The 25,313-nt window shown below is 41.4% G+C and overlaps 1 protein-coding gene across 1 annotated transcript in view; it reads right to left on the bottom strand.

Annotated features, from left to right (window-relative positions):
* LOC117365985 (cell wall protein DAN4-like) overlaps positions 1-25,313 on the bottom strand; it is a 143,237-nt gene that overhangs the window by 73,254 nt on the left and 44,670 nt on the right. The window contains exon 2 of the mRNA XM_033957004.1: positions 4,003-4,065. Within this exon, the coding sequence (XP_033812895.1) occupies positions 4,003-4,065 (63 nt within the window). The remainder of the gene's footprint in view (positions 1-4,002; positions 4,066-25,313) is intronic.

The raw sequence follows: 25,313 nt of genomic DNA, 5'->3' as shown, positions 1-25,313 counted from the left end.
CAAGTCCCTTTCCTGGGAGGTCTCTCCAAGTACCTCCCCAGACATCCTGTATTCGTTCATGAGATTTTTGTTCCCGACATGCATCACTTTGTATTAAATTAGCTCGCTTGTCGTACCAATGTCCAGATCATTTATAAAGATGTTAAAGAGCACTGTGGCACCCTGCTGGTGACGCTCTTCCAGTCTGAGAATTGTCCATTACCCCCACTCTCTGTTTCCTATGCTCCAGCCAGTTTTTATTCCACGTGAGTATTTCACCCTCAATTACATGGCTCTCAATTTTCCGAAGTAGTCGTTCATGTGGAACCTTGTCGAACGCCTTCTGAAAATCCAGATAAGCAATGTCGACCGGGTTGCCCTTGTCTATCCACCTGTTTACTCCCTCGAAGAAGTGCAGTAAATTCGTCAGGCAAGATCTGCCTTTACTGAAACCGTCCTGGCTGGTCCTCGTCAGATTGTGTCTGTCAAGGTGATCAATGATGTGGTCCTTTATCAGCGCCTCTACCATCTTTCCCAGTACCGAGGTCAGACTCACTAGTCTGTGGTTTCCCGAATCTCCCCTCGAACCTTTTTTGAAGATCGGTGTAACATTCGCCACCTTCCAGTCTTCCGGAATCTGTGGATGCTTGGAGGCCCTGTAGACATGGTCCCAAGCTCAGGGAAAGAGAGGGGGCGAGGCTGGGGTGGCAGGGCCTCATGTCCCATTTTTTTGGTTCAACAAATCTGGTAACCCTATTCTATAGGGCTGGACCCGTGACTCTTTCCTAGTACAGCCGCCGTGAGCAGGAACTAGAAATGGCAGCAGGAAGTGCATCAGAGGGGGCAGTCTGGCAGAACCCAGCTGGAAGCGCTGTAGCATGAGAATCTAATTTGAAGGAGCTATGAGCCTAGGACAGGGTTGAAGGAAGGAAGCAGAAGCATGGGGGAGGGGGGAAAGTGAGGGGGAAACAAGAAGAGACAGCTGAATAGGGAAGGAGAAGGGGAGCAGATATACTGGTTAATGTGGGACAGCAGAGGGAGGGTGAGGTACCCATTCCAGCAGCATTTGGGGAGGGAATAAATTTCCCCCTCGTAATCTTCAAACTATGCCCATAATTTTATGTACACATGGATGTTTGTAACACACGGGAAAGGGGTATGTTGGAGATATGGTTTGTGAATGGCCTAGTGGGTAAAAAATCTACAAGTCTATTCTCTAGTTCATAAGGGGAATGCTCGTGTAGGATCTAATATTTCCAAGTGAAAATTTACAGCTGCTCTTCATTTATAGGATTGAAGGCATCCATGCATGTGTGTGTGCATGCATGTGACATCACCGAGTTGCATCTGTGCATGTGCAGATGACCACTCCCAACACAATTTCTTTTCAAAACCCAGACAAAGTACTGGGGTTTGAAAAGCTGTCCGGACCCCTGGACATGTCCTCAAAAGAAATCCAGATATCTGGTAACCCTAGGAAGATATCATCCTTAAAACCCTGTTGGTTTCCTTTTCTAAATTGATAATAAAGATTGCTGCCTCTATATTTGATTCATAGATATAGGTTTGCAAGATGGCCGACCTAGCTGTGTATGCGTTGACATATCCATGTGAAAGTTGCCACAGCTCCTCCATTGATTTTCCCCATATGTAAAATGGCTGTTCCGGCTGCACCCACTCAAAAATATTATGTACAGGCCTGCAAATATTTTTTTGAAACTTTTCTAAAATGCCATGTCCCCACCTGGATATCTCAATTCTGTTCTCTACATTCAGTGTAAAATGAGCCTCCTGGTGTGGGCCTCAACTATATCAACCTGTAGTGAAATAATAATTGCTTAAAATACAATTAATGGTTGTACGAAAAACTCTAATGAAGCGACATTCAGTGTTAATGATTTCTATTTAGCCTGAATAGTCGCATGGGGTTACTGTGCTGGTCAATAGCAAATTAATGTGCATTGTGCAAAGGACACAGTGGGCAAGAAAAGAGAGAGATGCAAAGAAGAAAAAAAGCCTTTAAGATTGAAAAAAATCTGAGATTGCTATTTTTTTCTTTCCAGCTGCCCCTTGCAAGCCATTTTAATTTTTTTTCTTAAATTCATCATGACAGGAATTGACAGCAATAGAATCTGTAGCAATAATGAGTAATGAACAATATGACCACGTCTTTGCCAAGTTAAAGTTGTGGAGAATAATTACTATCTGAAACCTGCCCTTTACCTTAACAGATTTCCCTGGCAAATTATAATATTTGGGAGGGCAACTTTCAGAGCGATTTCTACATTTTCCACAGCTAAAATCAGCTTTCTGAGGGTTTCCCACCCTTAAAGTCATTAACAGAATACAAGCAGTTCCATAGCTTGTACACTTTCACTTGCATCTTAGTGGAGGGGTTAACGAAAAGGGGTATGGTTAAGGTATGCACAGAAAAACTTATGTACCTCCCTGTAGAAACATTTTTTTCTTGGGCAGTTTTGAAAACGAGGGTTCCAAGCATCCACAGGCTTTGCAGTCTGAAAAGCAACTTCTTACTGTATCACAAGCCAGTTGGGTGATGATGATGGAATCCTATAGAGCAGTGTTTCTCAACCTTTTCAAGCCAAGTACCCCCTAAGCCTAACAAATACCAACCGAGTACCCTCACCGCTTTATGAAGGTGAAGGGATTTTTAATACCTTACATTTCATATGAGAGGGGTTTCTGGGAAGGGATTGGATTGAGTGAGGGAGCTCTGTTTGGGAGTGTCATATCAGATGTGAGAGCCTGAGGGGGTCAGATTTGGGAGAATCAGTCATGAAGAATTACATGAGGGGTGACAGATGGGGGGGAGGAACTGGTCACTGCATTGGTCTCATGGTACACTAGAGCAGACATTTGATGGTCTTTTGATGGATTGTAGGAGACTTATGCACAGTCTTATTGACACCTGAAGTAATGAAAAAAGAAAATTAAATATATATCCATAGTCCACATCTTTATAACAGAGTCAGGAGACAGTGAAATTTTAAAATTTATAGAGGATCTGGGAAAATCCAGAAGATTCGGTGCCATCAACTCGTTCTCAAGTCCTAGTGACTTGATGACTTACAGATCTAAAAAGAAATCAGTTTTGAGCTATACTAGCTCCTGAGGCAGGCCATATTGGCCGAAACGCATGCATGTCAAGCCATTGCACAGATTTCTTTAAATTGTGAAATAAAATCGCACACCAACATCACTGAACATTTCCACTGTGGTTTGATACTAGGACTAGGGACTGGACCAAGAGCGGATGTGATCTATACGTTAAACGTAATGTATTATTTTGTATGTAAAAATGTTACTCACCCTGGATAAGGGCAGGAGATAAATAAACAAACAAAAGAAATGTTTAAGTCTGATTCGGACATATGGCACTAGATGCCCAAAGTTGGCAGTGGAAAAATGTTCATTCTCGAAAAATACGTCTTTCCCCACATATCCATCCAGCATCTCTTCTTATTCTCTTTCCTCAGCTTAGCCATCCAACATCTCCCTATCTCTACCCATGTTGCGCAATGGCTGCTGGCACCAATACATAGCCCCTGCATCTCTCAGCCTTGACCCAGCCTGAATAAGGCAGCTCAAGCAAGCACTACAACACAACCACATGATCTTTGCGTCTATGTGTTTGCTCAAGGCCCTGCCACATCTCTCCCCACCCCCCATACACTGGCTTCCTGTTTCCAATGGGCAGGGATGTTGCAGACATTTGAGCATTCGCATGGGTTCAAAAGCTTCAGATTTATTGGGGTGGTTTCTGACTTTGCTGCTCCTCCGCCATTGTTTCCCCTAAGGATGGTGGCAGAAGGCATGCCCCCTTCTAACCCCCCTTGGCACAGCACTACAGTTCAATATGTTACCAATTATTTTCTGTGGCTTTAAGAATCTCATGGCTCATATAACTATAGCCACTGCTTCCTGTTAATGCATCCCTCCTACCACACACTTAAGCATGCCTGCTTATTCCAAGGAATTATTTTAGTTTCAGATTAGACATACCTGTGGTTGTGGTTAAACTGGTGACAGCTGAAGGAGCTTCAGATAAGTAATTTGGGTCTGCATCTAAAATAAATGATATTTGGATTAATTATTTTCCCAAAAAATATCAGAGAAAATGGTCACTTATCAAGAGGAAAATGGTATACTAAAAAGCTGCTATATCAACCTCAGCTAACAGTATGACAATAAATAACTATCTTTATTTCTTTTACTAACATTCTAACTAGGAAGAGTAGCCTAGTGGTTAGAGCTGCTGTCTCAAGTTTGATCCCAGCTCTTGTGACTCTGTGACTCTTGTGCTCTTGTGACTCTGGGCAAGTCACTTAACCCTTTTTGCCCCAGGTACCATAACTAGATTGTGAGTCTCTCAGGACAGACAGGGGAAAATACTTAAGAGTACATTATTACTATTCGGTGTATTGTAAACAGCTTTGGGTGAATCTCTTCATGAAAAGGCAAAAAATAAACTGCTAATCTGACCAATTTCAAGCATCCAGAACAGGCATTATGATTTTTTAAAAATAAAATACATGAATTATGTGCTCAGTTTCAACATAGCTTTACAAAATGAACATGACTGACCCGAAACATTTTTTAGGGGGTTATATATACCACTTAAAGCCGAAGTGGTTTACATTCAGGTATTTTTCCCTATCCCAGTGGGCTCAAACTATTTAAATGTACCTGGGGCAATAGGGGATTAAGTGACTTGCCCAGGGTCATAAGGAGCTGCATGGGATTTGAACCCACAACCTCAGGGTGTTGAGGCTGTAGCTCCAACCTCTGCACCATACACTCTCCTGAAAAATCAGCACTTCTGTACAGACCTTGGAATCTTGCAGAATGGGCGCCTGCAGAGAATTCCAACAGCCTTACTGAACACACTATACATTAGACTTAACTGTGACATCATTAGTTGCTGGGAAGCAATGGGCATTGCACTTTGGACCTTTCCATACCTGAACAGATTCTAAAAGGTAGGCGTGTCCCTTGGTTCCAGTATTATAACTGGGGAAGGAGAACAGTTTTGGAGGAAACTGTTCTCCTTCCCCAATTATAATTCTTCTTCCCCAAGAATTTGAATCCTGTACAGAGCTTTATACTCCTGGACAGTTTTGAAGGGAACTGTCCAGGAATATAAAGTTCTGTACAGGATTCAAATTCTTGTCTTTGGCTTCTTGCCTCCCTGGGCCATTGGCTTGTATTTGAGGGAAGGACAGCTCAACCCAAAGACCTTAGCCATCTAAGACAAAGCAGCATAGGAGATAGATACTTGGCTCTTCAGTCAAGACAGTGTGTTAGGAGAAGTTTAGGATAATTTAAAGTGAGAGTAGCCGCTTAATCTCTATGCTGTTACTAGGTCAGTAAGAATGTAGCCACTCCTAGCGCTAAGGAATAAAAGAAAAAGCGGGGACATGAATTTTCAGCAGGGTTACCAGGAACCCCTTACATACATAAGGGATCCAGGAGCAGCTATAGAGACTGATGAAACTACAAATCACTTACATCAATAATAAGTCTCTTGGGGATTAATATACATCCTATCATAGCCAAGCCAGCTACAGCTCTGCTCTGGATTCTAAGAATTCCTGAGTATCCCAGCTCACATAAAACACAATGGGGCCGATATTCAAACCATGAGAGGCATCCCGGCTACCTCCCGTGGTTGTGGGTGAACCTGGAAATTCAATAGCAGGGCCATATCCGGCCACCAGCATTGAATTTCTAGTCTGAGTTCAGCCATGGTAGACATAACTGGCCAAGCTGATATTCATCAGCTGGCTGGCTAAGTCATAGTGGCCAAAGATAGATCTGCTATTTTGACAGGTTTATCTGGCTGCTAGATTTAGCTGGTCAGCCAGTGAATATTGGTTATGTCCCGCTGACTGGCTATCTCCCACTGAATGTCAGGGGTTAGCCAGCTTAGCGCTATGTAGCCAACCAGGAGCTATTTTTGGCTGGCTAAATAGCACTGAATATTGGGCGGCAATAACTAAGTGACAATCTTCTTTGAAGCATACTTATACTACATGCTACACTGTCAAAAATACTTTTTTTCAGTTTTGGCTTAACCCGAAACTGTCTAACCTTTTGGCCAAAAACAAAACTGCAGTCAAAACATATCACCTGGTTTTGGCCAAAGGTGAAATTGATATTGAAAATTAATGTTTGGTTGTTTGGCTGAATATAAACCAATGAAGCCCACTGGGAACCATTGGAGTTTTCAGTACAGAGTTGCGCAGGGACAGAAAATCCCACCCATCCCCACCAGTATCCCGCATGTCTCTGCCAGAATCTCCTCCATCCCCGTGAGAAATCTCCTCCATCCCTGCCCAACTCCGCGAGGAATCTCCTCTGTCCCCCCATAATTGTTACCTGTCCCCCAAAAAGCAGTAATTACTTCTGACAGTTTTTTTTTGTTATTTTTTAAAATCTTAGGCCCTCTTTTACTAAGATACGCTAACCGATTAGTGCACGCTAAACGCTAACACGTCATGTAAGTCTATGGATGCGTTAGCGTTTAGTGCACGCTAATCGATTAGCACACCTTAGTAAAAGAGGGGTTAGTTTATTTGAATAACAAATAACAGAAATAAGAGATGCATACAACACCATAAAGAATTAGAATAGACATTAGGTCATGTGACTGTAGGGTCGACCATTTCTTGTTAAAAGAGATAAGAGTTGGATTTTTTGGCAATATAAAGCTCATTTCTGTAGAGCAAACAAATCTGGATCCACCATCTGGCATAGGTAACTTGTAAGAGAGGTCCTTCCAAGATCCAGAAATTATTTTTAACGCAGCAATGAGTAAAGAATCAAACAATACAGCATCAAAATCATTTAAAGCAGAATTGAGAGAGGCACTTTTCAGGACAATGGTTGCATAAGAAAAATGTGACAAAACTGAACTGGAAACCCCAAAACAAACTCAGCAAGTACTAAATACAATTGGTGGCATAATCATGAGAGGGGGCTGGGCCTCTCACTTTGAGCTTAGTCCCCCTCAAAATGAACATCTCCCTTGCTGTAGCTGGTGGGACATTTTGTTTTTCCATCATCTTGGTCCCAGTTTCTGCTTTTGTCTATCTTCTACTAATTCTCTTTCCAAGCCTCGGAAACTCCCGGTTCCATCCCTGTGGGATTCCTGTGAGCATGGGGGGGGAATCCCCGTGGGAGTCCTGTGAGCCTGGGGGGAGATCCCCATGAGAATCCCATGGATCTGGGGGGATCCCTGCAGAGTTCCCGCGGGACCCACGGAATTCCCGCAATCCCCATTCCTGTGCAGACTTCTAGTTTGCAGTCAGCAACCATCTGCTAAATCCATAGGAGATCCCCCCTCCTGTCCCAGCAGCTACAAGCACAGGATGCCAACTGGAAGAGCCATTTTAACAAGGACTTCTCAACAAGTAGTGTTGCTCAAAGTACTAGATCAAAATACATAAGTAAAAGTGAAAATACAGTGAGCAACACATTAAAAAATGTATGTGAAAGTAAAAAGTTGTTGCTTAATATAATACTTTGAGTAAAAAGTACTGCAACTACAATGAACGTTACTGTTGCCATTTTTATCCCAACAACTTTATTGCTCTAAAATTCAATCCTCTTGGCTTTTAGTAAAACTAAATTTTGAAAATGACTGTCATTCACCTGAGCGCACTTGTGAGTCATTAATCCAGGGCAGCTAAAAAAGGTGATCAATAATTGAACTGGCAGAAAGTGATATATTCAGCCTTTTAAAAAGTTCCTTCAAATCAGGTCAGGTTGCAATATTACCAAGGTCTGCAAGTATTGATTATGAGAATCTGTCTGAAACACTTGACTTTATCATCATCTAATTCATCTCTTGCATCTCTAATTCATCTCTTGCATCCTCATCTTCATCATCGTCATGCTGTCCAGTTACAGAGAAGGCTTTCACAAACTTGGAGTCATTATGCTGTTATAAGAGTTTTTCATCTGATGGCAAACACTTACGGCCTCTTTTACAAAGCCGAGCTAGCAGCTGCCGCGAGGAAACAGCCCCGAAGCTCTTTAAATCTCTATGGTCTTCGGGGCTGTTAGCACAGCGCAGCCGCTAGCGCGCCTTTATGAAAGAGGCCGTTAGTATCTTAAAGAAATGATGCTCTAATGTCAAATGTGTAGGAACTCTTAAGGCCAGATAAGTGGATTTCACCTCTAAAGATAGTCAGCCCAATGTACATTTTCTATGGGCTGACCAACCGTCTGTTGTAGAAGAGACATAGCTGTTCACTTGAGAATGACCCAGGGACAAATTTGTCCCTGTTCCCGCAAGAACTCAATTTCCCCATCCCCGTGAGTTTTGCCAGTGTCCCTGTTCTATTTCTGAGAGCTCTGCCTTAACCGCACAAGAACAAACAAACCAAAACTGCAGATATGTACAACGATGTAGGCGAATTTTATTGTGACAAGCAAACTATATATTAAAACCTTTTTACCAAACGGGGGACCCAACACGGTCCGTGTTTCGGACAACCTTCATCAGGGGTCCATGGTAGATAAAGGAAAAAACATATGTCACAACAAATATTGTAACCGCACAAACCACAAACACTTATGATTTTAAAGGCTTGTGCAGATGAGGGCGGACCTTGCAGGAATGGGGCAGGAAAAGAACTCTCCGGGACGGGACAGGAAAATAAGTTCCTGCAGGGACGGGGAAAAATTTGTCTTGGGTTTTAATTAGTGTTGTGTCTTTGTTGTTTGTTTGCCTCTTGATGCTTTATTTCATGGGTTTTTTTTTGTAAACTTAGGGCTCCTTTTACTTTAAGCTGCGTTAGCAGTTTTAGCTCACCCTAAACCCGCGCTACACGGCTAGAACTAACGCCAGCTCAATGCTGGTATTAAGGTCTAGCGCGGGCAGCAATTTAGCATGTACTATTCCGCACGCTAAAGCCCTAACGCGGCTTAGAATAAGGAGCCCTTAGTCAACTTTTTAAGTAGAGAGGGTGGGGTAGAACTTTACACATTTAGGGGTCCTTTTACCAAACTGCAGTTAAAAAGTGGCCTTAGCCCGCCCTTATAAAGACTATTACTCCAAACTCATTGGCACTGAAAAACTAGACACCAAAAAACTTTTCAGCATTGTAAAAAACCTCACAGATACCAAACCCTTCCTCGCCACCCAAGGAACCCAGACTCCAACAGCTTCACAATTATCAGACTACTTCAAAAATAAAATCACCACAATCAGATCTACATTCAACAATTCCCAAAATATCATTGAAGAGATACCAATAAAACCCACAAATGACGAAGCCATCTCAGCAGATAGGACCTGGACCAACTTCCCAACGACACAATGGTCAGACCTGGACCTGCTATACAAAAAATACAGCAAATCCTCCTGTGATTTGAACAACTGTCCTCCTTACCTATTATCAACAGCATCTACCAAATTCATTACTTGTCTCACGTTATGGTTGCAAACCACTCTCAAGGAAGGTCAATTCCCTCCAGAACTTGGAGAAATAATAATCACCCCCATACTAAAAGATCCCAAAGGCCCAATAGACAACCCAACAAATTATAGACCAATTGCTTCTATCCCACTATACATCAAAATCATCGAGGGTCTAGTTGCACAATATCTATCCAATTACCTTGAAGACCACAACATTCTACATCCAACTCAATCTGGTTTCAGAGCCAATCACAGCACAGAAACATTACTGGTATCTTTACTTGATATAGCCCGACAGCACCTCAGCAAAGGAAACAAGTTACTAATCATCCAACTCGACCTTTCAGCAGCATTTGACTTAGTAGATCATCTAATACTTCTTCAGACACTAGATGCCTTAGGAATAACTGGTAAAGTTCACAACTGGTTCCAAGGCTTCCTTCAAACAAGATCATATAGAGTTAAGTCAAAAGATATTTTATCTGAACCATGGACAAACCCCTGTGGAGTACCACAAGGATCCCCACTATCGCCCATACTATTCAACCTCTTCATAGCTTCCTTAGGCACTGCCCTAGACGCCCTAAATATAACATCTTTCAGTTACGCAGATGACATAACCATCATTCTCCCATTTGACATACAAGACCCCAGCTCCAATGAACACCTGATAACAACACTAGAAACTGTAGAAAAATGGATGAAGAACCATAAATTGAAACTGAATGCAGAGAAAACCAAATTCCTACTACTAGAGAAGGAACAAAAGCAATCTATAACAGAACTGGAAGTAAATACAATCAAATATCCCATACAGAGCACTCTAAAAATTCTAGGAATACAATTAGATAGACGCTGCACTATGCAGACACAGATACACAAAGTCATACAGAAGGCATTCTTCACCATGCGAAACCTAAGAAAAATAAGAAATTTCTTTACCAAAGAACACTACAAGATCATTGTACAATCCCTCACACTCAGTAACTTGGATTACTGCAACAGCCTCTACCTAACATGTCCTAACAATATGATAAAACAACTACAGACAGTTCAGAACACTGCCATCAGACTCATCTACTGTCTCAGCAAATTTGACCACATCACTCCCGCCTATATAGACTCTCACTGGCTTCCGATACAAGCAAGAACTCAATTCAAGTTCTATTGTCTGCTGTTTAAGATAACCCATGGAACTGCCCCCTGTTACCTAAACAACCGCCTAAACCATTACCGCTCATCCAGATCAAGAAGAACTCAAAACCTATTCACCTTCCCACCTAATAATGGAACCCGTCTTAAGAAACTATACGACAGCCTTCTAGCGACACAGGCAGCAAAAATTAACCCCACAATCACCAAACTAATGATCAATACAACAGACATCAAAGTGTTTCGAAAAGAAATCAAAACATTTCTATTCAGAAAACACGTCATTACCAACTAATAGCATCCCTTTATGCACAAGCTCTCCCTCGATAGAATAACACATTAATTCAATTCTTAGAACCTTTCCTATCATACATACTCTGATTCCTATATAAACATTTTCCACACTATCCAATAAATTTCTTACTTCATTATTAGGTAACTTCCAATCTATATACCATATATACTGATAATCTCCACTATATTCTGTTATCACTTGATTCCCTTGATATGTAATTCTCAAAATTGAATCCTCTACCACACCATGTAATGTACACGAATCACTGTTATGTAATTTATCTAGATAATCTTTATTACGCAATTCTTTTAGTAATTCCTATAATTTGTATTCCGCCTTGAACAATATATAATGTATAATGTATTCGAAATTAATTTTCCTATGAACTGTTTTCCTACCTTCTTCAACTCTATGTTTATAACCTAACTAATTTATTTTTCTCAAGTACTTTAGCAAGAATGTGAGCCTTTGGGACAGTCAGGGAACTCTAAGTACTTTCTCTTCATCTTAATTAATCTTACTTAATGCATTTCTTCTATTTCTACTGTAAACCGCTTAGAACCTCACGGTACAGCGGTATATAAGAAATAAAATTATTATTATTATTATTATATCTGGGTATTTTCTTATGCGCTAAGGCTAAATATCCTACTTTTTGTACTAATGGCCCTGCACCAATTTTCCCATTAATGTGTGCCCATTAAAACACATTAGTGTGTGAGCTCTTACTGTCATCCATTATGTAGGTGGTAAGGGCTCACACACTGATCACGTGCTAATCGGTTAGCACATGGCCATGTAGCTGAGACAACCGATTAGCACAAAACATGCCTGCTCTCCACTCCAGACGCCCCTGTGCCAAAAAATAAATTTTATTTTATACCACATGGGCAGCATGCACACATCCCACAATTACTGTAAGACACCTCAGTGTACCCCATGGTACACCATTTTTTGCTGTGGTAAGCATGTGTTAGTGCTTACAGTAGCTTTGTACAAAGGCCCCTAAAAAACCCAAAATTAATAAAATAAAAAAAGACATTTACATGTTTCTTTAAGAAAGGGAGTAGGTGTTATAATTGGTGTTTCCTTTTTTCTTTATTTTGTTTTGAATATAAAATTGTGAATTATTTAAAAATAAAAGAAAAGAGTGGGTGGATATTTCTTTTAATTATATTTCATTCCATGAGGTAAGTCAGAGCTTTTCATTCTTTCAAAAAGCTGTTTATGTGTGACAGTACTATGGGGTAGACCGAGATGGTGAGGAGAGAGTGATACCCCTGTAGAGAAGGATGAAGTGGGAGAGAGAGGGTGGGGGACGGAGTATTAAGGAGAAAAGAAAGAGTACACAAAAACGAATGGAAGGGGAGAGAGAGAGGCCTGGGGTTCAGTGACTGAGAAACGATAGCAAGACACAGGCTAGTGAGAAGTAGAAAATGCTTTCTTAAAATACATTGACTAATTTAGGCTATCAAAAGCTGAGGCTCTGGTACATGAGGTGCTTTCCTAGTGTCACAAACTGGGAAAAATCCTTTTATGAATCACATCCTGATTTTGCCAATGAATTCTGGAACAAGACCTCTGAAATACTAGTTACCACTTCAACCAAGCTCATAGCTGGACCATCACATTAGAGCAAACCCTCAACTCCGTTGCACCATTATGTCGTAAAACCCAAAAATCAACCAAGTCCTCACCTTGGTTCACGGACACCCTAAAAGCAGAAAAACAAACACACAGTCTTGTAGAAGACTGGAAAGACTATGGCAAAAGAGCAGTCTCCTAGAACACAAACCAGCATGGAAATTGGCTATCAACAAATACAAATTCCATATTGTTGAGGCCAAAACCCTTCCATTACAGGCAAACTTGAAGTCTGCATTTATTTGCCTATCCTAACTTAAAGCATTGCTGTTATAAGACGTTTCTGGATAGAACACTAGCCTTTCAAGCGGGCAAATTGCAATTATGGCTATGTGAAATTGTCTCTCAATCTCCATCTTATTGCTCATTTAGAAAAATGGTTAAGACTTACTTGTTTGATAAATTTATTACCTGATTGATGGTCATTATGCTGTATCTATGTACTTTTTATTCAATTGTATTAGCACTGATTGTCCAGTTCTCTTTTATGTAAACCGCCTAGAACTACTGGTGGCGGTATATAAAAATAAAGTTGTTATTATTATTATTACACACTTGAAATTGAGAGCAAAAACTTTGACATCAAAAGGTTATTCCACCTAATGTGTACCACGACTTCACCCCCCCCCCCCCCCCCCCCGTTTTAGGTCAGACATTGACTCCCAATCTAATGCATAGATCTTCAAAAAACAAGGATTAAAAAAGTACAATCAGAAGTCAAAAAGTTGCCATCACTGCCCCTCTCTCTCTCAAACCAAATCATATACCTCCGGAACTCATTCCAGTAAACCAAATCTGGAGCACCTTCCAACCTTTATCCCAAACAACCACTACTATTTTTGAAAAAACTGTTCACTTGCAGTAGTATACTCAACCAATGCCCCAATTGCCTACTTGCAGAAGCCACTGACCACCATAGAAGGGCTAACAAAACTCTTAAACAATTTTCCTCAGCACTGCCAACTACCATCCCATATGAGGCAAATTGCCCTCACGCTGATCCCCAAAGCCCAGAATGTAGACCTCTCGAGCTCCTTTAATTGCAGACCCATATCTGTAATAACCAAACTTCTCCAAATGCATGTCCACAAACAAATCTCCACCTACATTGAAGAACACTCTTGCCTCCATCCCATTCAATTTGGATTCTGCTCAAATCACAGCACAGAAGTCCTTTTTTGACATTAACCACTAAAATCAAGCAGTACTTGAGCATTGGCCACCAGGCAATCCTCCTTCAATTTGACATATCTGCTGCCTTCGACTTGGTCAAAAATCAACTATTGCTAGCCAAACTCAACAAAATAGATATCATAGGAATTGTCCTGAACTGGTTCAAAGACTTCCTACAAAACAGACAATATCTTGTCTACAAAGACTCCAGTTTTTTGACAACACTTCAAGCATTCTGTGGTGTACTGCAAGGATCACCATTATCACTGATCTATAACTTTTTCATGAGCTCACTAGGCCATATTAAATTCAACAACAATGAATGCATATTTTCATACAAAGATGACATTCTTCTACTCATCCCATTAATCATGATTGCAATGATACAAAACTGCTGATTATTTCAAATGGAATAGACAAAATACAGACCTGGGCCACATCCAACAAACTCAAACTAAACATGGACAAAAACAAAGTTCTATGGTTTCATAACGCTGTGCACACTGTTCCTCATACTGTAACTCTAACCTTAAGTAACCTCAGGATCCACACTGGATATCAACACCCTATCGTACAAATCTCAAGTATCCAACTTAAGGAAGAAAAACCTTCTATAATATAAGAAGACTAAGATTTATTAGACCCTTTTTTTGAAGAATGCCACATTGCTATACTACCACAAATGCTTATACTGTCCCAACTGGATTACTGCATCTCCCTCTATGTGGGTCTAAACTCTACTCTCCTGAGCAAACTACAGATGATTCCTAACATGGCGATCAGACTAATATTCAAACTAAAAAAATTTGACTCCATCTCACTTTACTATAAGAACTTACACTGGCTACCTGTCAAAACTCACATCAGCTTTAAACTATCATGTATAATGTTCCAAATCCTATATGCAAAAACTGCTGAACTCCTCATAAACTTATTCATCAAATCCTGGTTAACATCAACCAGAAAACGAGAATTGCTTCAACAACTCCTTCATCTCCGAAAGAGGTTAAATACAAACGCACATTTGACTCACTCTTCACTTACTTTGGCACCAAGACCTGGAACAACCTCCCGACTGACATCAGGCTCGAAACATTCTACAACAAATCCCCCCCAAAATTAAAAATTATCTTCTTTGAAAGCATACATACTGTAAACCAATGGTTCCCAACCCTGTCCCGGAGGACCACCAGTCATTTGGGTTTTCAAGATAGCCCTAATGAATATGCATGAGAGAGATTAGCATATAGTGGAGGTGACAGGCATGCAAATCTGCCTCATGCATATTCATTAGGGCTAGCCTGAAAACCTGACTGGCTGGAGGTCCTTCAGAACAGGGTTGGGAACCACTGCTGTAGACAACTAATTCAAAATATCTAATGTCACTAAATCCCATACTCATCTTAAGTGTTATACTAGTACACAGTCATAGAACCTCTATTCTACTTTCTCTATTACTCCATTCATAACTCTCCCATCCTCAAACAGCTTTAATGTAAAAACATTCTGTAATTTCTTATATTGTAAATTGCCTTGAACCTGTTTAGTTATAGCACAACTCAAATACTAGATTAGATTAGAAATTCCCGATGAAGTACTGCTGCTATCCGTAGTGTTATCATGTCCTTTGTTGGTAGTACCACACAGCTATCACAACAGAAGTTCTGTTGCTGAGGAGAGGCTATTTCCAAGATACAAGAGAACATTTACTTTAGAAGTGCTCTGTTTCATTAAACAGTTAGAGTTAGCTCAGGGAAACAAATAGATTTATTTGGAATTAGAAATGAGTTAGAGCGGGGAACCCTCTTTAGCTTTCAAACTAAGCTTAAAACATTCAAACTTTCAAACTTAAAACTTAAAACTTTCAAACTAAACATATTTTTTTCATATGGACTGTAAGGTCCATTTGCTGCCTGGGTGGGGTTGGATGTATGGTCTCTGCAGTGTTGGGTTTGATTGATTTGATTTGTTTTGTTTTGTTTTACATTTTCAATTCTTTTTTTTTTTGTTGGTCTATGAGGAGCCGCTGAAAATTTCTCAGCCCAACCAAGAAGAGAATGATGCAAAGCCATGAAACCTACATGTTATTCCACACTTTCTCGACACTTTGTTTCATTTCATTTATTTATTCAATTTTCTATTCAGTTCTCGCAGAATTGTTTACATGAATTTATTCAGGTACTCAAACATTTTCCCTGTCTATTCCGGTGGGCTCACAATCTATCTAATGTACCTGGGGCAATAGGGGGGATCAGGTGACTTGCCCAGGGTCACAAAGATCAGCATGGGTTTGAACCCATAACCTCAGGGTGCTGGGGCTGAAGCTTTAACCACTGTGCCACAAGAAAAGTGTGGAATAACTTGTAGGTTTCATGGCTCCACATTATTCTCTTCTTGGCTGGGCTGAGAACTTTTCAGTGTCTCTTTCCTTTATATCATTCTAGCTCCTTTCATGTCTTTTGAAATTTGTTGTAAAGGTTTTAATATGTTCCCTCCAAAGCAGTATACTAAGACTTCAATAAACTTAAACTTAATAAGATATGTATAATATTTCAAGTGCACAGCTGGGCTGCAGATACTGCAGAAGTAAGGAAAGGACCACTGGGATATGTGGACCCTCTAGCTACATCAAGGATAATTTTGAGTAAGCTAGGAGGACAGTTTTCAAAGACATTTACTGAAGTAAAAAAGATAAATTGGTTTGACTCTGTATTGTCCAAAGCACACATATTTTTTAATTTTCAGCCAGACTGAGAAAATGAATTCCTGGGGCTTGGGAAGTGGGAGAGGTTGAGAAACAAGTGCAATTTTGATTTTCAAATGTGTGTGTTTTATTACCTAGCTAGTTTTTATTTCTTGCAGAAATTGTAGGCTGCTGGTATACATTAGATCAGGGGTCCCCAAAGTCCCTCCTTGAGGGCCGAATCCAGTCGGGTTTTCAGGATTTCCCCAATGAATATGCATTGAAAGCAGTGCATGCACATAGATCTCATGCATATTCATTGGGGAAATCCTGAAAACCCGACTGGATTCGGCCCTCAAGGAGGGACTTTGGGGGCCCCTGCATTAGATCTTTGTAGATTTTGCAGTTATATGGACTCTTTGAAAACTGCACTCTAACTTTGTACCAAATTTCCCAAAAGAAAAACTTTTGAGTAGTTTTGCTGAAATTTACACACACTAAAGGGGCCTGAGTCTTTGTGGCTGCAACTTGAGCAGTCAAGATAGACGGGAGTGTATGCACACCTTAAACATGGAGCTGTCTGGATAAAAATAAGCACACTATTTTCAAACAGTTCAATTTACCTGGGTTAAACAGTCTCCTTATGGGTTAAAAATGAGTATCTTATTTATATATGGGCTATTAAGCACGATGGGTTAAGTATAGATAGGGTTACCAGATGTGTGGATTTCCCCTGACATGTCCTGAGGTCAGGACTGCTTTTCAAAACCCAGCATTTTGTCTGGGTTTTGAAAAGCTTCCCGATATAATTGCGTCGGTAAGGGGCATTCACGCATGTATGGACGCAATGTAGTAATAAACAAAACCCTATCACAACGATGGAAAACAAAGATGGTATGCCAATAATCTTAAAGCACAAGCACAGCAAGAGACCAATCTAGACGGAGGAAAAAGCCTCCGACAGGGGCCCGCCCACCTCCACAAAGGTGGAAAATTGGTGTTAGAGCGATCACTTCACTGGCTGAAAACCTCCTGTGAAAGATGGTCCAAGCAATGTGCTCTTGTTAATGATTGCTTTGAAAAAATTATTATTGTGCGAGACAGATGAAAAATCAACGTATCTTTTTCTGAGATCGGTAGTCGGTACACCAACGGTGGCCAGCGTTTCACTATTAAGCTGCCTCAGGGCGTGACGTATTCGATCACACTTTAGTTCGGACGCCAGCCGCGTCTCAAAAATCCAAAGATTTTATATGGACGCAATGTGGTGACATCACATCGCATATGTGCATGCGCGGATGCCCTCTGGGGCGGGGCTGGGGGGAACAGCGTGTGAGAGAGGTGGAACTGGATGGTCCTGTGGGCGTGGCCATGGGTCCAGATTTTCCCAAAGGAAACAGTTTTTCTTTCTATGTATTTCAGAAAGATGACAATTTATTATTTATAAACCATTATGTGTGAAGCAGTAAGACTTGTTGAGTGTTCTGGATTGATGGCTATCTGAATGATCACACAAGTTACATGCCACATTAATACTCCTTTACATCATTTGCTAAGCTTTTCTGTTAAACACTATTAGGGCCACTTTAACAAAGCCATGGAGACGATTCTTTTGCTGCAAATGCACTGAAGCCCATAGGAACTGAATGGGCTTCAGTGCATTTGCTGTGGGGGAATCGCTATCACAGCTTTGTAAAATGGCCCCTGCTCTGAGCCTAGCATATCTTATCATTTAGGCTCTTAGTCACTCTTCCTACTTTCTGGTTGCCATCTTATAATCAATCTGTTATCATTTATCTGTTTTTATACTTTGAGGCCAGTTCAATGAATGCCACCAACAATTCATATGCAGATTAATCCAGTTTAGCATGCATGACAAATAGCTTCCTCTTCACAAGTCTTAGGAAACATCCTGAGGCACTGGTTAAGGCTGTAGTGAACCCCTGGCCACAAGTAATGTTTATGAGCATACAAATGGATGCAAAATGGGCTCCCCACAATTATTACCCTATTCACAAAACCACATGCTAATGAATGACTTCATGCTAACTTGCAAGATTTATCATTCACTCCAAAGTACTTATTAGGCGTTAACCCCCAGATTCTATAAATGGTTCACAAATTTTCATGTGCAAAATTGTGTGCACGTGCACAACTAAATTGGCAAAATTTTGGACTTGCATGCATCATGCTAAGCGCTACTTTATAAATCTTATAGTGCACAACTCAAAGAGGGCCTCTACAATTTCTGCAGGTGAGACAGAGGCATTCACTGAAGATATGACCAGTATTACTGGATTCCTGGAATCCGTGCATAAATTTATGCACCAGGATTTACACTAGGTTTCAGTTTGTATACATCCTGAATGCCCAAAATTTGGCATGGACATCGTCTTTAAGCATTATTCTACAAACCGCATGTAACTCAGCCTGCTGTTTATGGAATAACATAAGAACATAAGATTTGCCGCTGCTGGGTCAGACCAGTGGTCTATCGTGCCCAGCAGTCTGATCATCTTTGGTATTCTTTTGCTCCAGTCTCTGAATCCCAAGTTCTTAAATATGTGATAGTATGAGTCCAATTGCCAACAAACTGACAAAAATGGTAGAATCAATTGTAGCCAGCCAGCTTACCGATTATTTAGATACATTTTCCCTTCTCCAACCATTTCAACATGGCTTCCGCTCTAATTTCAGTACTGAAACTCTGTTGATTTCTCTTCTCTCTAAAATTCAATGAATTCAATCTCAAAATAAATATTCTATTTTACTCGAGTTTGATTTATCTGTGGCATTTGATGTGGTTCACCTTTCTCCAACTACTTATAGATATAGGCTTCCACAAAACCATTCTGGACTGGTTGTCCAAATTTCTTAAATATCACTCTTACTCAGTTCATTTTGAAGGTAATACATCTGCTTTTTGGCAATCTTCTTGTGGAGTCCCTCATGGCTCCCCGCCTTCACCAATTCTATTTAATCTTTACATGACTACTCTTAATCTCTTTAAGCTGTCCACATATGAAACTCTGCTTACTTATGCAGATGACATCTTTATTTTGATAGAGATTGAGTCGGACACTACTGATTTAGTGCCTAAAGTTAATAGTTACATTTCTAAACTCCAAAGGTGCATCCAAGACAAAATTATTGTGGCTTGGCCTGAAACTGGATTATCTCCCTAGTTCTGTAGCATTGACTTCTGGAACTTCTTTACAAATTGAATTTTCTGCTAAAATTTTGGGAGTCCTTTTTGATTCCTCGCTTTCTTTTAAGGATCAGATTAGTTCTGTGATCAAAAAATGTTTTTTCAATCTGCGTATGCTGAGGAAAGTCAGACATCTTTTCCATCAACAGCATTTCTCCATTCTGGTTCAGTCGATTATTTTATCTCATCTTGACTATTGTAACGCCCTCTATCTTGGTATTACAAAAAACTGTCTTTCTAGATTACAATTGATCCAGAACACTGCTGCCAGATTGATTTTCAGGAAATATAAGTTTGATCATGTAACACCATTACTTACACTGGCTTCCTGTGTATTTTAGAGTCCAGTTTAAGTGTGCCTGTGTTATTTTCAAAATTCTCTTTGGAATTTTCTCTCCGCTAGTCCCTTTATCTTGGAATCTTTATAGATTCTCTTTCACAAGGGGCGATCAACAATTTAAGCTATCTTGTCCAACCAGTAAAGGTATCAAAAGAATCAAAGCTTTTGGTCAATCTCTGCCCATCATGCTCACCCAACTTTGGAACGATCTTTCACTGTCTCTACAAAGTTTTAGTTCTTTTTCATCCTTTCGTAAGTCTTTGAAAATCATTCTGTTTACCAAACACTTTGGTAATTAATTTCTTTTCCATCTCTGCTACACTGTTATTGGTATAATTTAATCACTGTTTTATATTTTTATTATCATATCTAACCACTGTAAACTGAGTCGAGCTTTCCCAGATTGAGGAACTAAGCATTACATTACATTGCATTACATTAAGTCAAAGACCAGTGCCCTATTTGAGACTAGCCTTACCTGCGTATGTTCTGGTCCAGCAAGAACTTATCTAACCTTTTCTTGAATCCCTGAAGGGTGCTTTCCCCTATAACAGCCTCTGGAAGAGCGTTCCAGATTTCTACCACTCTCAAGGTGAAGAAGAACTTCCTTATGTTTGTACAAAATCTATCCCCTTTTAACTTTAGAGTGCACTCTCGTTCTCTCCACCTTGGAGATGGTAAACAATCTTTCTTTCTCTACTAAGTCAATTCCCTTCAATATCTTGAATGTTTCAATCATGTCCCCTCTCAGTATCCTCTTTTCAAGAGAAAAGAGGCCCAGTTTTTCTAGCCTCTCATTGTACGGCAACTCCTCCAGTCCCTTAACCATTTTTGTTGCTCTTCTCTGGACCCTTTCGAGTAGTACTATGTTCTTTTTCATGTACAGTGTCCAGTATTGGACACAGTATTCCAGGTGGAGGTGTACCATGGCCCGGTACAGCGGCACGATAAACTTCTCAGATCTGTTTGTGATCCTCTTCTTAATCATTCCTAGCATTCTGTTTGCCCTTTTCGCTGCCCCACGCATTGCGTGGACAGTTTCATTGACTTGTCTACAAGTACTTTCAAGTCTCTTTCCTGGGGGCTCTCTCCGAGACTAGCACTGGACATCCAGCATTTGTGCATATGATTTTTGTTACCGATATGCATCATAAGAACATAAGAACATAAGCAGTGCCTCTGCCGGATCAGACCAGAGGTCCATCCCGCCCAGCAGTCCGCCCCCGCGGCGGCCCAACAGGTCATGACCTGCCTTAATCACCAGAAGGGGCCCCCTTGCCCCCTAGGTTTCTCATCGAAGTCCTATCTTCCCATCAATGTCCTAACCCTCCGGCCTTGCACCTGCACGACCTGATGAGCTGTCTATACTTATGCAACACCCCAGCACCTCCCTCAGTACCCCACGATCCCCTTTTCCCTCAGGAATCTGTCCAATCCCTGTTTGAATCCCTGTACTGTACTCTGCCGGATCACTTCCTCCGGGAGCGCATTCCATTTGTCCACGACCCTTTGGGTGAAGAAAAACTTCCTTGCATTTGATTTGAACCTATCTCCCTTCACCTTGCACTTATCCATGTTGAACCTCATTTGCCATTTCGCGGCCCATTCCTCGAGTGTGTTTATGTCTTGTTGTAGGTCTTCGCAATCCTGTGTCCTCACTACTCTGAATAACTTTGTATCATCCGCAAATTTGATCACCTCACTCATTGTGCCAATTTCTAGGTCATTTATAAATATGTTAACGAGCACAGGCCCGAGCACTGAACCCTGTAGCACTCCACTCGTAACGCTTTTACAGTCCATGTATTGTCCATTTACCCCCACTCTCTGTTTCCTATCCGCCAACCAGTTTTTAATCTATGTGAGTATATCACCCTCGATTCCATGGCTCGCAATTTTTCGAAGTAGACGTTCATGCGGGACCTTGTCAAACGCCTTCTGAAAATCTACATATATGATGTCAACTGGGTCACCCTTGTCTATCTGCCTATTTACTCCCTGGAAGAAGTGCATTAAGTTTGTCAAGCAAGATTTTCCTTTGCTGAAGCCATGCTGGCTGGTCCTCATCAGTTTGTGTCCTTCAAGGTGATCAATGATGCGGTCCTTTATCAGCACCTCTACCATCTTTCCCGGTACCAAAGTCTGTAGTTTCCCGGATTTCCCCTCGAACCTTTCTTGAAGATCGGCGTAACATTTGCCACTTTCCAGTCTTCTGGAATCCTTCCTGATTTGATCGACAGATTGGCTATTAGTTGAAGCAGTTCAGCTATAACCCCTTTCAATTCCTTGATTACCCTCAGGTGGATGCCGTCCGGTCCGGGGGATTTATTGTTTTTAAGCCTATCAATCTGTCTGCATATCTCTTCTAGACTGACTGTCAACCCTGTCAGTTTCCCGTCTTCATTTCCTGTGTATAGCCTGTTGGCTTCTGGTATATTGGATATATCCTCTTTGGTAAATACAGATGCAAAAAATGTGTTCAGTTTGTCGGTGATAGCTTTGTCCTCCTTTAGTACTCCCTTTATTTCATAGTCATCTAAAAGCCCCACTGCTTCCTTCGCGGGTCGTTTACCCTTAATATATTGAAAGAACGGCTTAAAATTTTTTGCCTCCTTGGCTATTTTTTCCTCATAGTCTCTTTTGGCTCCTCTTACCGCCTTATGGCACTTGCTTTGATGTTGTTTGTGCTTTTTCCAGTTTTCGTTCATTTTTGTTCTCTTCTCTCTGATCGCTTCTTTCACCGCTACAGTGAGCCACGCCGGTTCCTTGTTCTTTATCCTCTTGGAACCCTTGTTGAAACGTGGTATACTGTATATAGATGTTGTGCCTCGGTGACTGTGTTCTTAAAAAGGGACTATGCGTGCTCTAGCGTATTTACAGTGCTTATCCTCTTCCTAATCTTCTTCCTCACCATGACTCTCATCCCTTCTTAGTTCCCTTTTCAGAAGTTCAGTGCCGTGGCAGTCGTTCTGGATCTATGTTTTTGTTCCTGTGTCTAGGTTGAAGTGGATCATATTGTGATCACTATTTCCCAGCACCCCTTCTACTTCTATACCTTGTGTCGGTCCTCATAGTCCATATAGAATTAAGTCCAGAATTGCATTTCCTCTTGTATTTTCCTTGACAAGTTGTTCCAGGACGCAATCGCTTACGGCAGGGTTAGGGAACTCTGGTCCTCGAGAGCCGTATTCCAGTCGGGTTTTCAGGATTTCCCCAATGAATATGCATTGAAAGCAGTGCATGCAAATAGATCTCATGCATATTCATTGGGGAAATCCTGAAAACCCAACTGGAATACGGCTCTCGAGGACCGAAGTTCCCTACCCCTGGCCTACAGCATCCAGGAACTTGGTCTCCCTACTGCATCTGGAGTTGCCTAGGTTCCAATCTATACCCAGATAATTGAAGTCGCCCATGATAACTGTGTTGCCTCCCTTGCATTCGCGTTTAATCTTGCCCGTCATTTCTTCATCAGTCTCTTCGGACTGCCCTGGAGGTTGGTAGTAGATGCCGATCTTTGTATCCATTCCATTTGCTCCTGGTATTTTGGCCCATAAAGACTCTAACTTATTGTTCGTTTCCAGCATATTCTCTCTGGTAGACTCAATTCCTTCTTTTATGTATAGGGCAATACCCCCACCTTTTTGTACTACTCTGTTTCTGCAGTATAGCTTGTATCCCGGTAGCATAGTGTCCCAAACGTTGTTCTCATTCCACCATGATTCTGTGATGCCAATGATGTCTAGGTTATTTTTTTGTTCCATAGCTTCCAATTCCCCCATTTTATTCCTTAGGCTCCTTGCATTTGTGTACATACACTTAAGTTTGCGGCCTGTTACTTTCTTGCATTTCCTTCCCCATTATGTCTCCCTCGCTTCCATCCCTTTCGATCCGTTGGGATTTCTATCTTGCCTATGATCTGGTGAGTCTTCCCTGCAGTTTTCTTGCATGGTATCCTCTGGGTATACTGTTTCCCGAACCATCAACTCATGGTCGACTATCGGCTTTCCCCTTCTTCTTAGTTTAAAAACTTCTCAATTTATCACTTGATGTTGCTTGCAAGTAGCCTCGTTCTGTCTCCGCTGAGGTGGAGTCCATCCTTCCTGTATAGCTTGCGCTTCCCCCAGAACGTCGTCCAGTTGCACACGAAGTGGAATCCTTCTTCCTCACACTAGCGCCTCATCCATGCGTTGACTGCTTGCAGTTCTGTCTGCCTCTTCCTGTTGGCCCTGGGTACCGGCAAGATCTCTGAGAATGCTACCTTTTGCATTCTGATCTTCAGCTTCCTTCCTAGCATCCGTAATTGGTCTTTCAGTGTTTCCCTGCTGTTTCCTGTTGCTCACATCGTTTGTCCCAACATGGATCATTACCACCGTATATACCCCTTCCATGCTGTCAATGATCCTATCGATGCGGCTCACTATATCCTCTACCTTAGCTCCTGGTAGGCAGGTCACCAGCCAATCCTTTCTTCCTCCTGCTATGTGGCTGTCGACTTGTTGGATGATGGAGTCCTCCGCGACAATTGCTCTCTTCTCTTGTCTCTCTAGCTGCAGGTCCGTGTCCTCGGTGTACATCCATCTTTCCTCATCCCGGCATTGGCTTGCACTGGACTCGTCTTCCTGTGGGTTCCCTCCGCTGTTTCCAGGTCCTGTTGATGTGTCATCTATTTCTTCCTTGTGATTGTCCTCCAGGTGGTCCTCACTCACTGTAGGTATATCTTGGCAGTTCCTCTGTTGTTGGTGATTTTCCATGGCCTCTCTGTATGCCTCCTCGATGAACTTCTCTAACTCCCTGACTTCTTCCTCAACGTTACTCTCTTTCATGAAGTTTTATGCCTCTCCGATCTCCTCAACTGCTTGAAGTGCTTCTAGTTCTAGTACTCTGCCCTCCAGTAGTCTGACTTGCTTCTTCAGGCCCTCCAGTTCCTCACATCGAGTGCATACATAAGACTGCCTCCCAGAGGGGAGATAGTCATACATATGACAAACAGTGCAGAAAACTGGGTAGCTCAACATCCTGCTTCTGTCTGCTGCTTCCATTGCTGTCTGCTTGCCGGTCTGTTGTCTGATGTGGCTTTTCCTTGTTTCCCAGGTCCTCTATGCTTCTTGTTCTTCCCTATATGCCTTCTCACGCTGCGTGCGAGCTATGTCTCAGTGTTGTCTGAAGTGGCTTCTCCTTGTGTAGGAATCTGTGTAGCATCCTTGGAGTTGTTACTGTAAAGTCCCTCTCCTAATTATATATACCTGCTACCACTGTTATTTTTGTGTATGTTCTCTGCGACTGCTGTGTTTATTTATCTGCTGTTTGTGTCTGTCCTGTTGCCCTTGTGGTACTTGCATGTGTAGGTAATCTTCCCTGGTGTCTCTTCAGTGTAGTGACTTGTTCCTT

The sequence above is a fragment of the Geotrypetes seraphini genome, chromosome 1 (genome assembly GCF_902459505.1).
Source record: "Geotrypetes seraphini chromosome 1, aGeoSer1.1, whole genome shotgun sequence".
In the NCBI taxonomy this organism is placed as follows: domain Eukaryota; kingdom Metazoa; phylum Chordata; class Amphibia; order Gymnophiona; family Dermophiidae; genus Geotrypetes; species Geotrypetes seraphini.
This window is presented reverse-complemented; position numbering and strand designations above follow the sequence as displayed.